Here is a 16,801-nt window from a genome sequence, read left to right on the forward strand (position 1 = left end):
ACAAAAATGATTTAAATGAAAATCAATCAAAATAATTATATTCTAGCATACTGTTTTAAACACTGTCAGAAATTGGTGATTCTGAAGTTCTATGTCTGCATGATGAGTTTAACAGCATATTCAATTCTATACAATAGCTAGGAATCTGTCCAAATGACAAGAGAGGAGCATATGTTTTAAAGATGGGCCAGTGGCTATAATCAAAGATAACACTGTAGGATCTCAAAGAACAAAGATCTGAGGAATGATCAAAGTCACGAGTATCATAAGGAAAAGCAACAGATAGATAAAAATTAATTTACTAAATTAGCTCAAGAATTTAAACAGACATTATATTAGCATGTTTGGTGCATGCAAATAAATACAAGTCATGTCTACAAATGTATGTAGGAATGAATTTCCAAAAGTTTCACTGAAACATGTCTATGAATATGTTTCATAAATATGAACAGAATAGCTTTGAAATATTAAATGTATTCATGTCTGCAAATATATATAGAAATGAATTTCCAGAAGTATTAATGAAACATACAACATGTAACATGATCCAATGAATGTGAATTAATTTAGACGTCACTAATAAAATCATGCCACCAATGATATAAGTGAATTGATTTCGTAACAATGTGGAAATATATACGAATTTTCAGGCCCTTAATGTGTAACATTTAGGGAAGCAATCCTACTGTAATTTATTCATTTTACTTAGTTTTACTTAATGTTCACTAATGTCTTATTTTATAACATATAATATGCAACATTAATAAGACATATTTCTTTTCAAACCTGATGGATTGATCATTAATTTAGGCCAGACTCCATCTCATGTTGATACGAATGTTTTCGATGAGAAAAAATCTGTAGTAATATTCGAGACCTCCAAAATGGGACTGTAAAATACTTCAATTAATAAGAATATTATATTATAGAAGCTATACAAATAATAAATATTGTTCATCTTCTGGTTGAATACAAAAAATACAATATATTTCACAGTATGAAGGAAGCTATTGCTAGGTATAACCTAGATTCATAGCCATTTCTATTAACAAGAATATTTCATTAAAAACTGTAATAAGCTATAACTGGCTGTAACTTATGCCAATTCTAAAGAATTATAAAGCTCTAAAATAGAATTACAAATAAATTTATGAATGTTAAATATTATTTTTAGTTGCTTATCTCTTAAAATTCTCTATATCTTCTAAGCCAGACTGCCAAATAGGAGCCAGATATACTAGAGGAAAAATGAAAAACTAAACTTTGTTTTGCTCACATGTAGTTAAACTCATGTTAGAAATTATATGCAATTTTTTAAGTGAGTCAAGTATAAATTCATGAGTCAGTAATCTACACTGAGAATAACATTTTGGCTTTCTAAAATTTGTCAGGCTACTCATTAACATACCTCACTAAAACTATATATAAGATTTTGGAGAAAACATTTACTGAACACTGGCAAGAATCGTGCTAAGAAGTAAGACTACAAGATGAACGAGACCCACCATTACTCTTAAGTAGTTTATAATCTAGTGGTGAGATAAGCAAGTAAACAGACAGGGTTTCAGTCCTTTGGGTAAGTGTTGGGTTAGAGGTAAATGCCAAAGGGTTATGGCAGCACACTGCAGAGGGACCTGCCCAGTGGGGCTGATTGGGTGAAAGGAGGTAGTAGTCTGAGAGGGCTGCTCAGAGGGATGGAAACCTAAACTGAGTCTTCAAGAATTACAGGTTATCCCTGTGGGAAAGAGACCCATCTGGGAAGAGGTCTTGCAAATGCGTAGAGACCTCAGAGAACCTGGGAGATGCTGAAACTGACAGAAACCAGAAAAAAGACTGAAGAAATAAATAAGCATTAAGCTCTGTATGCTTGATGACACACTGGAGCCTTTCTCTTGAAGGCAAGAAAGGGCTTCTGAAGGATAAAAAGGAGGATAGTGATGTGATCAGGGTTGTATTTTAGGAAGACAACTCTAGAAGCATCTTAAAGTAGAACAAGACAGTCAAGAGACAAAATAAAGATCCCAACTAAACTAAGGGAGCTGGAGCAAAAAGAGTAGCTTTGAATGACATTAAACATTAAGAGTGAACAAAGCTTTGAGATGGGGGATGAAGGAAAGGCGGATGACTACCTCTTTTCTGTCATAACCTGTTCAGTAGCTGATGATACCGTTCAATGAGATGAGTAACATTGCCCTAGAGGACAAAGGGAGAAAAGCTGAAAGAGGGAGGAGAGCTGGTGAGTTTATTTGCTGAGTGTGTGGACCTGTGAATCTCCAGGAAGGGATGTCTGATCAGTAGCTGGATATGCTAGAATGAATGAATACTCATTAAAGAGCATCTGAATATCTCAGGTATTTGTGATAGCAGTTAACATTTATTGAATGTTTACTCTAAATGAGGCCTTTGCAAGCACTTCATAAAACATCTTTTTATTATCCTTCGACTCCATAGAGGAGGAAGAGTTTAAGTAATTTCCCAACAGTTATAAAGTATTTAAGTGACGGGGAAGTCTGATTTTATAGCTCATGCCCTTAACTACCATATTATGTCATATCATGCAAAATTCATTACAAGTTGTGGGGCCAGCGAGAAGCAGCTTTAATTCTAATCTCTGCTATTAACATGTTTGACCTTGACACTCTCTACATCATAGCTTCATCTATAAAATTGTGGCCTTAAAAGTTGCATTGCAGAGATACTTGGTAAGAACTGGAGAGAGTGTATGGAAGATGTTAGATGCAGTGTACATGTGCCATAAATGACTCCTACTGCTATGTCTACACCCAAAGAAAGAATTCCCCTTCAAAATAGCGGTGATATGAGTAAATTCTCTTTTATCTATGAACTTTATTTTAATTCCACCATTTCTTATTCTGTATCTTAATAAATGCTATCATTTTTCAAAATATTTTGAGAAATTAATATATTCCACAAAATTTAGAGTAATTTAAAGATTTTATTCAAAGATAAATCATTTACAAATACAGGGGCTGATTCTCTTTTTTTCACATTTCTATAGATGCCACAATAGGCATAACCCAAAAGCAATGAGGCATGTTGATGTTATGGAGAGAGCTTTGGACTTGGAGTCAGAAGACCTGTGTGAAGTCCCAACTCTGCCACTTACCAGCCATGCCAACATGGGCAAGTCATGTAACAGTTCTAAGCATTTCTTTGCATGTTTATGAGATGAATATGTTGGTCTACATGTTTGAAATTTAAATTCAGCAAATAGGTTCAAGCTGAGAGAGTAGGCAGGTCATCCTAGATTTCTCATTCTGAAACCTAGCTGCTCATTAGCATCACTGGGAACTTTTAAAAACATACTTTAAAAAGAAATATGAGCTTCATGACCTTAAAATATCACTAGAAGGACACCATATCTGATTTACAAGCTCTGTGCTTCATTTTGAGAACGGTGATGTGAAGCATCTTGAGTAACACCTCACTTTAGTGTTAAACATAAAAATATATTCTCAACTGCACTGAAAACAAAATTCTTTCTTGAGTATACATAGTCCCTAGAGTAATTAATGGAATCAACCATTCTGGTTTGCCCAAACTTTGCCTGCTTTAGCATTGAAAGTTCTATGTCCCAAGAAACCCCTCAGTCTCTGGAAACAGAGAGAGACTCTAACATACACATACACAAACACGTATACATACACAAACACGTATACATACATACATACACACATGTGCATATACATGCGCACTTGTATGTGACCCTCAGTGTATTAGAACAAAATTCAGATCAACAGCACTCTAATGGAACATCACCACTAAGATGTTGTCAACATTCACTACTAACTATTCAAGCCCACCACAGTCACACAGACAGACCTGATTCCAGCAGTCATGATGACTAACATCTATTTTGCTAGGGTTCATGTGTGAATATTTACAATCAATAGCCAGTATTTTTAAAAGTTTTAAAGCCCTTGCCTTCCAGTGGCCATTTCTGTTTACCTTATTAAAGAAGTCACACAATTCTAGACTACCATTTGACAGATTTCATAGTTTTTTCACTTTGTAATTTTTTGTTACATTTTTCCTGTGATGATGCCATGTGAAATAAATACTAGTATAATATATAATGAAATTAGACTATTGTCATGTCTATCCAAATTAAAAGCAGGGCTATCATTTCTTTTAAATAAAATATCCACTAGAAAGCAAATCAAATTAACATCAAATGGCACCAGAACATACACCCCTCTCAAAATTAAACTCATCACTTATACCTTTTCTAAAACCACATTATCATGTATAAGTATCTTTTCCTCAGTTGCCTGATGGAGAAACATTTGACTCTAAGATCAAGTCATGATCACACAAGTTAATAAAGAACAGAATCAAAAAAAAAAAAAAAAAAAGAATCTCATCAGTCTGAAGAACACACTCTCAATAAGTACACACCTTGTTACTTGTGACATCTCTAGTTGTCTGTATGCAAAACAGCTCAAAGGACAACTTCAGTAGTGTGAAAGTGTCAGGGTGTGAGGGAAGCCCTCTCATTGCCTCTAGTTCCACACACTAAAGAACTACTGTCACAGAGACACCACTAACAAGCTAGGAGGAAAGGCTACATAGAGCCTTTCCCTTTGGGAAATCAGAACCTTAAAAGGATTGCCACCAATCTGGTGTATTCTTGGTCCTACAATGAATCTAGTAAAACAATTAAAGCCCTTGAGAACTATGGTTTCTTTCCTCCTTAAAATGATCAACAATGATGCTAATAATATACTTTCTCCTTTTACACTTCTGACATTCTACAATATCCAACTTATCTGAAATAAAATGAAGGAAGTGTATAAAATTGTTTAGACTATCTAAAACATGCATCATGATTTCAATGCCCTAGACTTTCCACCACTGGCTTTCCAAGTAGGAAATCAAGGAAGACATCAAAATGTGACATCATCATTAAGCAGAAACAGCATAAATCTCCAAAGTTCTGTTTCATGGTCTTTAAAAGAAAATTCAAAAATCATCTAAAAATATATTTAATGGAAAACTTACTTCTTACAATATATCCCTTTTAAGTACGATTTTCAGTAGTGTTATCGTAACTTTTTTCAGCAAACTGAGAATGAAGACTTACTGATTGCTCATTTAAATCCTGGGGGTCTTCCATGTGGTTTTCTCACCTCTCCTGCCACTCCCAAGTAGAAGCAGCTTCCTTCAAGTAAAAATGATTATCTAAAACAAAAAGATGGAAACAAAGGGGAAAAAAGTTATCTTTATATTCATTTGTAAAATTATAAAAACATATTAAGACATAGCATGGTAATTAGTAATTTGTAGGAGCATTCTTCAAGAAGAAAATCGATGCAATTAATAATCTTGAAAATAGGGTCATGGTAAAGGCGGGATATGTGAACCGCTACTCAGGAATTCTGGAAATAAACCAAAATATCCATAGTCTGCAATAAACAGTTAATACACTATTTTGCTGAGGGAGGTATGTCATCAAGCAATTGACAGATTAAGAATTAAGAGTCTGAATTAACCATTTACTTTCAAAAGTACATAAAATCATCTGAAAAAAATGAGTGTGCATTTTAACATGACAATGTTCTCTTACAGGAAAATTTGAATTATCAGGCGATTATTCTTCTGAATAACAATCATTCTTCACTCTTAAAAAATATATTATAAAGAAAATGACCAACCTTAAAAAGATAATATGTTAAAGAAGGTATTACAAATATACATGGGAAAGATAATTAGTCAGTAAACGATGATGAGACAACTGGTTAACTGTTAAAAAAATATCTTTACTCCACACCATACATGCAAATATTTTCAAGTGAATTAAAGTTTAAAAAAAAAAAGCTCTAAGAAAAAAAGTTAAACAAGGCTCTAAAATATATGTCTATTTTTCTTAGAGCTTTTTTTTAACTTTATTAAGGATTAAACTTAAGCTTTTTTTTAACTTAAATAAGGATTTTATAATAGTAGCAATAGAAGACACACCAAAAACCCACTAGTAACCCTGAATCCTCTCTCTTGTTGTCTCTTTTAAAATACATACATGCACACACACAATAATGAAAATTAAAAGGCACAGAAAAATCTAGAAATAGCTGTGCAAATATCAAAAACAATGGGCTGATGTTCTTAACACATAAAGAGCTCTTGCAATTCAAATAGAAAGGCACATACTCTATAGAAATATGTTCAATCATCATAGAACAGTGTTCAAATTCGCAAGAAAATGAAATGCAAATTAAAATTGCAATGATACATTTCTAGTGTTCAAATTCTAATTCCAAAAGAGAAAAAGATTATTAAAAAATTTAGATTTATAAAATTGTTAATCATAGATGAACATAATCATTGAAGGCATAGATATAATCATTGAAGTCACATTTCAAGAAATGTCTAGTGACATCAAAAATTTCTAAAAATACAATTTAAATAAAAAAGAGTATTACAATCTAAAGAAACAATCAGATGCTGATGCTGTCATGGTTAATACTGAGTGTCAACTTGATTGGATTGACGGATACAAACTATTGATCCCAGGTGTGCCTGTGAGGGTGTTGCCAAAAAAGATTAACATTTGAGTCAGTGCGCCTGGGAAGGCAGATCCACCCTTAATCTGGTGGTGGGCACAATATAATCAGCTGCCAGTGAATATAAAGCAGGCAGGAAAATGTGAAAAAGATACTGGCCTAGCCTCCCAGCCTACATCTTTCTCCCATACTGAATGCTTTCTGCCCTCAAACATTGAACTCCAAGTACTTCAGTTTTGGGACTCAGACAGGCTCTCCCTGCTCCTCAGCTTGCAGACAGCCTATTGTGGGACCTTATCATTATATAAGTTAATACTTAATAAACTCCGATATATGTATATAATTAGTTCTGTCCCTCTAGAGAACTCTGACTAATACAGATTTTGGTACTGAGAATGGGGTGTCTGCTGAGTGTCAGCACTGGGTTCCTTAACCCGGCGTCCTGTTCATCTCGCAGTACCAGTTCTGCTTCAAAAAGTGGCCCACTAGTCACTCACATTCCAATCCCGGCTCTATGCCAGTGAGCCAGGCTTCTAACCCATTTAATGTTTGAGCATGGGTTGAGATCATTTCGGCCCCAAGACCTCGAATAATTCGTTTTACAGGATAAAACTGCATGGGGTCCAGAACAGACGGCTCTGCAACAGGTTGAGGCTGCTGTGCAAGCTGCCCTGCCATTTCAGCCATATAATCCTGCAGGTCCAATGGTGCTTGAGGTGTCAGTGGCAGACGGATGCTGTTTGGAGCCTTTGCCAGGCCCCCATAGGTGAATCACAGCAGAGGCTTCTAGGATTTTGGAGTAAGGCCCTGCCACCTTCTGCAGATAACTACCCTCCTTTTGAGAGACAGCTCTTGGCCCATTACCAGGCTTTGGTGGAAACTGAAGATTTGACTATGGGTCATCAAGTCACCATGCAACCTGAGCTGACTATCAAGAACTGGGAGCTTTCTGACCCATGTAGCCACAAAGTGGGTCATGCACAGAAGCATTCTATCATCGAATGAAAGTGGTATATACGTGACTGGGCTTGAGCAGGTCCTGCAGGCACAAGTAAGTTACATGAGGAAGTGGCTCAAATGTCCATGGACTCCACTCCTGCCACCCCGCCTTCTCTCCCCCAGCCTGCACCGATGTCCTCATGGAGAGTTCCCTATGATCAGTTGACAGAGGAAGAGAAGACTAGGGCCTGGTTCACAAATGGTTGTGCAGGATATGCAGGCACCATCTGAAAGTGGACAGCTGTAGCACTACAGCCCCTTTCTAGGACATCCCTGAAAGACAGTGGAGAAGAGAAATCTTCCCAGTTGGCAGAACTTCAAGCAATGCACCTGGTCGTGCATTTTACATGAAAGGAGAAATTGCCAGATGTATGATTATATACTGATTCATGGGCTGTAGCCAATGGTTTTTGGCAGGATGGTTACGGACCTGGAATAAGCATGATTGGAAAACTGGTGACAAAGAAATCTGGGGAAGAGGTATGTGGATGGACCTCTCTGAGTAATCAAAAACCGTGAAGATATTTGTACTCCATGTGAGTATTCGCCAGTGGGTTACTTCAGCAGAGGAGGATTTTAATAACTTTATTATTAAAAAAATAATAAACATAGGATAGGACGACCCATTCTATGGACACCACTCAGCCTCTTTCTCCAGCCACCCATCATCACCCAATGGGCCCATAAATAAAATGGTCGTGTTGGCATGGATGGCGGTTACATATGGGCTCAGGAACGTGGGCTTCCGTCACCAAGGCTGACCTGGCTACAGCCACTGCTAAGTGCCCAACTTGCCAGTAGCAGAGAGCAACACTGAGCCCTCAATATGGCACCATTCCTCAGAGTGATCAGCCAACCTGGTGGGAGGTTGATTATATTGGACCTCTTCCATCATGGAAAGGGTAAAGGTTTATCCTCACTGGAATAGACACTTACTCCAGATATGGGTCTGCCTATTCTGCATGCAATGCTTCTGCCAAGAATACCATCTGTGGTCTCATGAAATGCCTTTTTCACTGTCATGGTATTCCACACAGCATTGCCTCTAACCAACGCACTCACTTTATGGCTAAAGAAGTGCAGCAATGAGCTCATGCTCATGGAATTCACCGGCCTTACCATGTTCTCCATCATCCTGCAGTAGATAGATTGACAGAATGGTGGAATGGCCTTTTGAAGTCACAATTACAATGCCAACTAGGTGACAATGCTTTGAAAGTCTGGGGCAAAGTTCTCCAGAAGGCCCTGTATGCTCTGAATCAGCATCCAATATATGGTACTGTCTCTCCCACAGCCAGGATTCATGGGTCCAGGAATCGAGGGGTGGAAGTGGAAGCGGCACCACTCACCATCACCCCTAATGATCCACTAGCAAAATTTTTGCTTCCTTTTCCCACAAAATTACATTCTGCTGGCCTAGAGGTCCTAGTTCCAGCGGGAGGAACACTGCCACCAGGAGGCACAACAATGATTCCATTGAACTGGAAGATAAGATTGCCACCTGGACACTTTGGCCTCCCCCACCTTTAAGTTAACAGGCTAAGAAGGGAGTTGCAGTGTTGGCTGGGGTGATTGACCCATACTATACAGTTGAAATCAGTCTATTACTCCACAATGGAGGTAAAGAAGAATATGCGTGAAATACAGGAGATCCATTAGGGTGTCTCTTAGTATTACCATGTCCCGTGATTAAGGTCAATGGGAAACTACAACAGTCCAATCCGGGCAGGACTACAAATGGCCCAGACCCCCCAGGAATGAAGGTTTGGGTCACTCCACCAAGAAAAAAACCACGACCTGCTGAAATACTTGCTGAAGGCAAAGGGAATACAGAATGGGTAGTAGAAGAAGGTAGTCATCAATACCAGCTATGACCACGTGACCAACTGCAGAGCCAAGGACTGTAACTGTCATGAGTAGTTCCTCCTTCTTTTGTTAAAAACGTGCGCATGTATACACTTGTACTAAGAAAATATCTTTATTTCCTTTTTCTTTATCAAGTGACATACTTCATATAGGCATTTAAGTATTGCTAATTTTATGTAATAGTATTTGGGTTGGGGATTGGTACGTTTCCATTTGTATGAAGGATAGTTGTATTGTGTTGGGCATAATTATGATCTTATTATTACCTTTATTTGAAGATGATGATCTCAGGAGATGTGTATGGGTTCAAGTTGACAAGGGGTGGACTTGTGATGGTTCATACTGATTGTCAACTTGATTGGACTAAAGAATACAAAGTATTGATCCTGGGTGTGTCTGTGAGGGTGTTGCCAAAGGAGATTAAATTTGAGTAAGTGGGCTGGGGAAGGCAGGCCCACCCTTAACCTGGTGGGCACAATCTAATCAGCTGCCAGCGAATATAACGCAGGCAGAAAAATGTGAAAAGAGAGATTTGCCCAGCCTCCCCACCTACATCTTTCTCCTCTCCCATGCTGGACACTTCCTGTCCTTGAACATTAGACTCCGAGTTCTTCAGTTTTGGGACTTGCACTGGCTCTCCTTGCTCTTCAGCTAGCAGACAGCCTATATTGGGGATTTTGTGATCATATAAATTAATGCTTAATCCCTTTATATATATATATAATATATATAAACATATGATATTATATATATATAATGATACAATATATATAAACATATATATAAACATATATTATATATATATAAACATATTATATTTATATATATATATATATATATATATAGTATCCTATTAGCTCTATCTCTCTAGAGAACCCTGACTAATACAGATGCCAATTCAGTTTCTTGAATATTCAATATCAGCAGATGTTCTTCTCAGTTTTACATATATGCAGTCACATATTCCCTACTGCATCCAAGTAGGCATGGTCTTAATTTCTTCAATTTCTTTAATACTTAGCAGTATTTTCCAAAATACACATGTTATTTTCTTATTAGATTACAAGATGTTTTAAAAATTACAAGAGAAATTTAAAATGTAAAGTGTAAAATGTTTTATTCATATATAAACAGAGACACAGATCAAAGGTACGTTTTTCAGTTAAAAGTCAGAAAACGGTAAAGATAACATATGTATATAATGTGACAGTTTCAGTGAGATATTGATTTAAAATGCTCCAAAGCTAGGAAAGCATCATTTTGAAGAAAAGCACCATTTTAAACCGCATATGAAAAGGGAAGGGGGAGTATATAGGATACGGTGGACTATTAAGCACACTGAAAGGTGATGCAGTACACATTTGAGGGGTTTTTTTTGTTCGTTTGTTTGAGATGTAGTCTTGCTTTGTTATCCAGGTTGAAGTGCAGGGCGACAATCTCAGCTCACTGCAACCTCTGCCTCCTGGGTTCATGCGATTCTCCTGACTCAGCCTCCCGTGTACCTGGGACTACAGGAGACAGCCATCATGCCCGGTTAATTTTTGCGTTTTTAGTAGAGACAGGGTCTCACCATGTTGGCCAGGCTGCTCTCGAACCCCTGGCCTCAGGTGATCCACCTGCCTCAGCCTCCCAAAGGGCTGGGATTAGAGGGATGAGCCACTATGCCTGACCTACAGTTCACATTTGAATTCAGGAGGATAAGCAGGCAGAGAGTTACAGATTTAAGGTGGTGTTTTTGTGTTGGGACAGCATGGGATGTGGAGTCTGAGAAACCATAATGGAAAAGCCCAGCTTTTTCCCTCTTAGCTCACATCCCCACCTTCTCCTCCCACTCTCCCTCTTTTCCTGCTGATAGACTGGTTCTTCCCCTCAAATCTGAGTCTCTCAGCCTGGTCCTGATTCCGCTGATTCCTTTTTTGTTTGTTCTTTCTTGCTGACCTATTGATCCTTGGTCCTGTGCACTGTCTGCTGGCCCAAGTGACCAAGACCACCCTGGCTCAGGTTCACCTTACAAGTGATGCATGCAAACAGTAAGTGCTGGCCACTGGTCAGCAGGTGCTGACCTGCCCAAGACTTGACACGTGCCCACCTCATGTCAACCCCTCTATTCTCCCAGACTGAATTGTGGCTGGCCACCTTCTTAAGAGCCATTTTCTCCTCACCACCTTGATAACAAATTAGCCAAATGCTCCCTTTAAAAGGAAAATTTGATGTTCCTTCTTATTCTGATAGATACATGGATTAGACAAATGGCAAAAATACTGTGTTGCATTGCAAAGAGACCAGACAACTGATTGCCTTCATAAACAAAACAAAGTAAATCCTTTGCATTTCTGAATGAAGAAAAACAGCTCCAAAAGTAAAAGGATACAACAGATTATGGAAAATATCTTCAGTAAATAAATATGACTACATATACACTTAGGAAATAAAAATTAGTGCGGAAAAGTTTAAATGCCCATTAAATGATTAGGAAAGAATGGGAGAACACAATTCATTATAAGAAAATGTAAATGATAAAAGAACATATGGAAAAATTTTTCCCTTTCACAGTTACTGAAATATGTAAATATTTCAGTACTTGAGCAACAAGTACACATTTCTTGGATTATTGTATACATATTCAATGCCCTATTTATATATTGATAATAACCAATATCAGAAAGGACACCGTGAACACGGTGTCTTCATCCATTTGCTTGTAACAATGTTAAGTTTTCTAATATTTCTATAAAGCAATCCATCTCTGTACTTTAAAAGCTATAAATATGCTTAAGCTCTTTTATCCACTATTAATTTTCCCAAGGAGTAACCTTCCCCCCCAAAAAAAGCTGCAAAATATAAATACAGAATAATTCATGACAATGAAAACTAGAAACAGCCTCATCTTTGTAGTGGATTCATTAAACAAATTATGATTAATTGTATAATATAATTTAATTATCAGAAAAGTAATTATAAAAATGATGTGGGGCCGGGCGTGGTGGCTCATGCCTGTAGTCCTAGCACTTTGGGAGGCTGAGGGGGGCAGATCACCTGAGGTCAGGAGTTTGAGACCAGCTTGAGCAACATGGTGAAACCCTGTCTCTACTAAAAATATAAAAAATTAGCTGGGCATGGTAGCAGGTGCCTGTAATTCCAGCTACTCCTGCCTCTCCTGAGGCAGGAGAATCACTTGAACCCAGGAGGCGGAGGTTGCAGTGAACCAAGATCATGCCACTACACTCCAGCCTGGATACAACAGAGTGAGACTCTGTGTTAAAAAAAAAAAAAAAAAAAAAAAATGTGGAAAAGTAAAAATTGTTGATTGTGAATTAGGTGATTTTAACTAGGCTAACACTGATGCACAACTAAGAATGTATTTGAATACTGATTAATGGGAAACACTAAAAAAATTTTTGTAAAGAATTATATTTTTGGTTTCACATACTTTAATTACTGTTGAGTTTAGGTTGTCTGTGCAATAAGTAAAATTTTGTTTTTCTCCACTATAATACAGAAGCATAAAGTAAAACCAAATGATGCTAAGATGATTTCACAGATCAAGTAAAACTACAGCAGAAAGTGAAAATGAATTTTCAAAATAGACTCTGCAAGTGGTGTCTTTCACTTCTTCTACAGATTAAATTTCATGCCAAAATAATCTCTTTAAGGGAAGGGAATGTTTGTCTTATTTACCTATCTATAGTACCTAGCTCAATGCCTAGCAAATTTTAGGTGTTTAATAAATATTGATTAAATGAAACACAATTAATGATAGATGAAATCTTCATGTATCTGATAATGTAAAAAAAACTGAAGTAAACAGCCAGATGATTTAAGTTTTTAAAATTCTGTCTCAAATATATAACCATTTTAGGAAAAATTTTTCCTGAAAGATTTTTCTTTCCCTTTTTACATTTTTCAGGTACATACCTGACTTCATTTTAACTTTTACTTTGTTTTAGGACAACAAAAATAGAAACTTTTAGAAAAGTATTACTTACTGATCTGGAAGATTTTAACTTTTCAGAAAATACAATATTGAGAATTAGTTCTACCAGGTAACTTCCTACTTACCCTGACCTAATAACAAAATATACTTACAATTATTATTTATACCAACTGGAACTACTGTTTATTTACAGCATAGCACGTTGCATTAGTTTCCTAGGACTCCTTTAACAAAGTACCACAACCTGGCTGGCTTAGAACAACAGAAATGTATTCTCATAGTTCTGGAGGCAAGAAGTCCTAAATCAAGGTGCTGGCTGACCTATGCTTGCTCTGGAGATCCTAGAGAAGAATCCTTTTTCTCTCCCCGGCTTATGGGAGTTGCTGACCATCCCTGGCTCATAGATACATCACTCCAATCTCTTCCTTCATTGTCACATGATGTTCTCCCCGCCTAAAGTCACATGGCCTTCTTTTGTGTGTGTGTATGTCTCTGTACAAATTTTCCTCTTAAGTTCAACAGTCATTGTTTTAGGACCCATCCTAATACAGTAAAATCTCATTTTAAGTTGATTACACCTGCAAAGACCCTGTGTCCAAATGAGGTCACATTCCCACTATAGGGATTAGGACCTAAATGTATGGTTTAGAGGGCACAATTTACTCACCACATGTGTACAATTATTACACTGAAATTATTTTTAAGATGTCATCAAAGTGTAAATGTAATATTTCCAGAAAGCATATAAAAGAATTAAATTAAGGATACTGATTATCAGGAAAGAAGTTATAATTTTCCAGACGTATCACCATCTCAGAGTACTGTTGCTAACTCAAGTGAAATTAAATAAGACTTCGGGAAAGATATTGGAGGATAAGAGAATTAAGCTAAAACTAGACTTTCTTTGTTAACTGCCAGTTTAGAATCTATTTCATGAACTATTGGGGAGTTATTTACATTAATGTTCCATGTTACAACATAATACTTTGCTTTATATTTCCTTGAAATTTAGATTAATTGTTACTTAGTTTGACTTTTTATGGCAACGTGATTTTTTTCTTGGCCAATCACACTAAGGTACTAAAATATTATGAGCCTAGTGATTTTATATTATTAAACCAAGTAAAACTACCTAGGCTAATTGCAGACACAGTATTATTTTACATCACAATTTAGCAATGGTTATGTTAAATCCTTTTACATTTTGTTTTCACAAATATATGAGGAAAAGATGAGCATTACCTCATAATAAAGATATAAGATTAAGGAATAACAGTAACCTCATGCTGTTTTATGAGCCAATAATCTGGTTCCTGCTCTATCTCAAGGCTGTTACTCCAGAAAAGGTGAATTTCAAACAGCATTATTAGATTGGTTCAAAAGTTAATGCAGTTTTGCCATTGAAAGTAATAGCAAAAACCACAATTATTTTTGCACCAACCTGTAGCACCCTCACCCATTCCATATTATATTACTTCTTCTGCAGTTAAGTTTTCCATATACAGACCATTCATCCTATCCTTTTCTTTAACTCTGCTAGAAGTGAGCTATAAACTCTTGTCTTAGAAAATCAGAATTAAAAATTCAACATTTCTTCTCATTTAAATATATAATATCAAATTTCTATATAAAGTTTTAAGACAATTCTCAGAAATGGAATGAGGCACCATGGCCCCGTCCAGGTGAGAGAGACTGCTAGGTCCCTTAAGGAATGAGATGCTGAGGGAGGTTTGAGAAGGTTGTATAGATTCTGCGATGCAGACATAATCCTCTGATCACTTCAAGTGAGAAGTTCAAGGCTGCAGTGAGCTATGATCACTGTCCTCCTCCTAAGTGACAGAGTAGAGACCCTCTCTTTCTAGAAATAAAAAACAACTAGGTTGTCCAGGGATGCTTTGCTCTGACTAAAGAAACATAAATGTGGAGGAGACAGATCTCAGCTCCACACCATGGCTGGCAACGAATGACGATCGATGCTGCGCATGGGAATACAGCCCTCTGGATTATGTACGCAAACGGCACAGTCTTAGCCAGTCATCAAAGCCAAACACCTAGGCTTTGTCACTGACACCCTGGCCATTTCCTCTCCACATTCAATATATTACCAAGTCCTATCCATACCTCCAAGAGTTTGCCAAATCCCTCCTCTCTCTCCTCACTGCCACTACAGGAGTTCGGCCATCATTGTCCCTTGCCTTGGCTGGAGCAGCAGCCTCGTAGTGGTCTCCTTCCCTCCAGTCCCGCTCCCTGGATGTCACTGTTCACAGTGCAACCAGAGTGATGGTTCCAAAATATAGATCTGACTGTAGTGTCTTAAAACATTTCAGAGCTTTACCCTGTCCTTAGGAGAAAAGTCCTACCTGCAGCCATGGCAGTGTCTAGCAGAAGTACACTTCTGCCAAAAGGCCCCTTGAAGGGCCTCCAGGGGTGTTTTGCTCCCTGGGGCTACTGTCCCAAGTAGAAGGTCTGGAGACGACTCCTCTTTCTTCTCCCCCAGTCCTGTTCCACTGTCCTCGCCATTCTCTTGCCCTATCACCAGCCTCACATTGTCCTGCAGCCAGAGGCCGGTACCTATACATGAGTCTCCTGTGAGGGTATAAGCACGGCTGAGGGTTATACTTGCCTCTTGCTGCAGTAAAAAGGGAACGTGGAGGAGTATATTCCCCGCTGCTTCAAATCCCTAGTATACCCTTGGGAAGAGATTTTTAAATTACAGCTCCTAAAACTTTCACTCCAGCCCATGTACAGACCCCGGGATGGGGAAATAGGTGCCTGAATAGTCTTACTCATGACCTCTGAAACAGACCCTTTCTAACCTGGGTGGGGCTTTCAAGAATCTTTGTACCTGTGCAGAGTTGCCTGGGCCACAGGAAGCGCCACTGCACCATCAACACCCTATTGTTTGGCTTCCAGATTTTCAAACTGCAAGTAAATTTTCAGAAGCATACCTTGTACAATATTAAGGTTTGCTTACATGTATATTATACACACACAACATATATCCATCCCACAGACACATATCCAGCTTAACCCGTTAGGTACGGTCTGCAAGTCTTCTCGTTACACCAAATCGCTTGTATCTAATAATTCATCTTCCTTAGGATATGAGCCTGGGAAAATATCAGGCTAGTAGTCCTCCGTCAGTGGCAAAACCTCTAGGATATAAAACTTGGAAACTTTTCACATCCATGTGGAAAAAGCTGGTCTGTAGGGAAAGACAGAAGAACTGATTGAGAAAGAGCAAAAATGAGGATGGCAAGAGAGTCCTGGCAGAATTTAAGCACCTGAATCTTGTTACTCCTGAAGTCCCACTGTTTCTCTGCTCTTCCTGCTTTTTAGTTGTCCGACTCTTCTTTGCATTTCCTGAGCTATCCACACGACCTTCAATTAAATTATCTTCTTTATACTGCAATGGTATAGGAAGTCTAACACTTTATATTCCTGTTACATTATTGAGAAGTTATAGCTGTGATCAACTGTC

At 37.7% G+C, this 16,801-nt stretch overlaps 1 protein-coding gene across 11 annotated transcripts in view; it reads right to left on the bottom strand.

Moving 5' to 3' along the window:
* EYA4 (EYA transcriptional coactivator and phosphatase 4) overlaps positions 1-16,801 on the bottom strand; it is a 271,605-nt gene that overhangs the window by 231,516 nt on the left and 23,288 nt on the right. For all 11 annotated transcript variants that reach the window (XM_032274734.1, XM_032274743.1, XM_032274737.1 and 8 more), the window contains one exon: positions 5,105-5,202. In XM_032274734.1, the coding sequence (XP_032130625.1) occupies positions 5,105-5,137 (33 nt within the window). In that variant the 5' untranslated portion in view covers positions 5,138-5,202. The remainder of the gene's footprint in view (positions 1-5,104; positions 5,203-16,801) is intronic.

Source organism: Sapajus apella, unplaced genomic scaffold, assembly GCF_009761245.1.
Source record: "Sapajus apella isolate SASKATOON/1434 unplaced genomic scaffold, GSC_monkey_1.0 scaffold6, whole genome shotgun sequence".
NCBI classification, from domain to species: domain Eukaryota; kingdom Metazoa; phylum Chordata; class Mammalia; order Primates; family Cebidae; genus Sapajus; species Sapajus apella.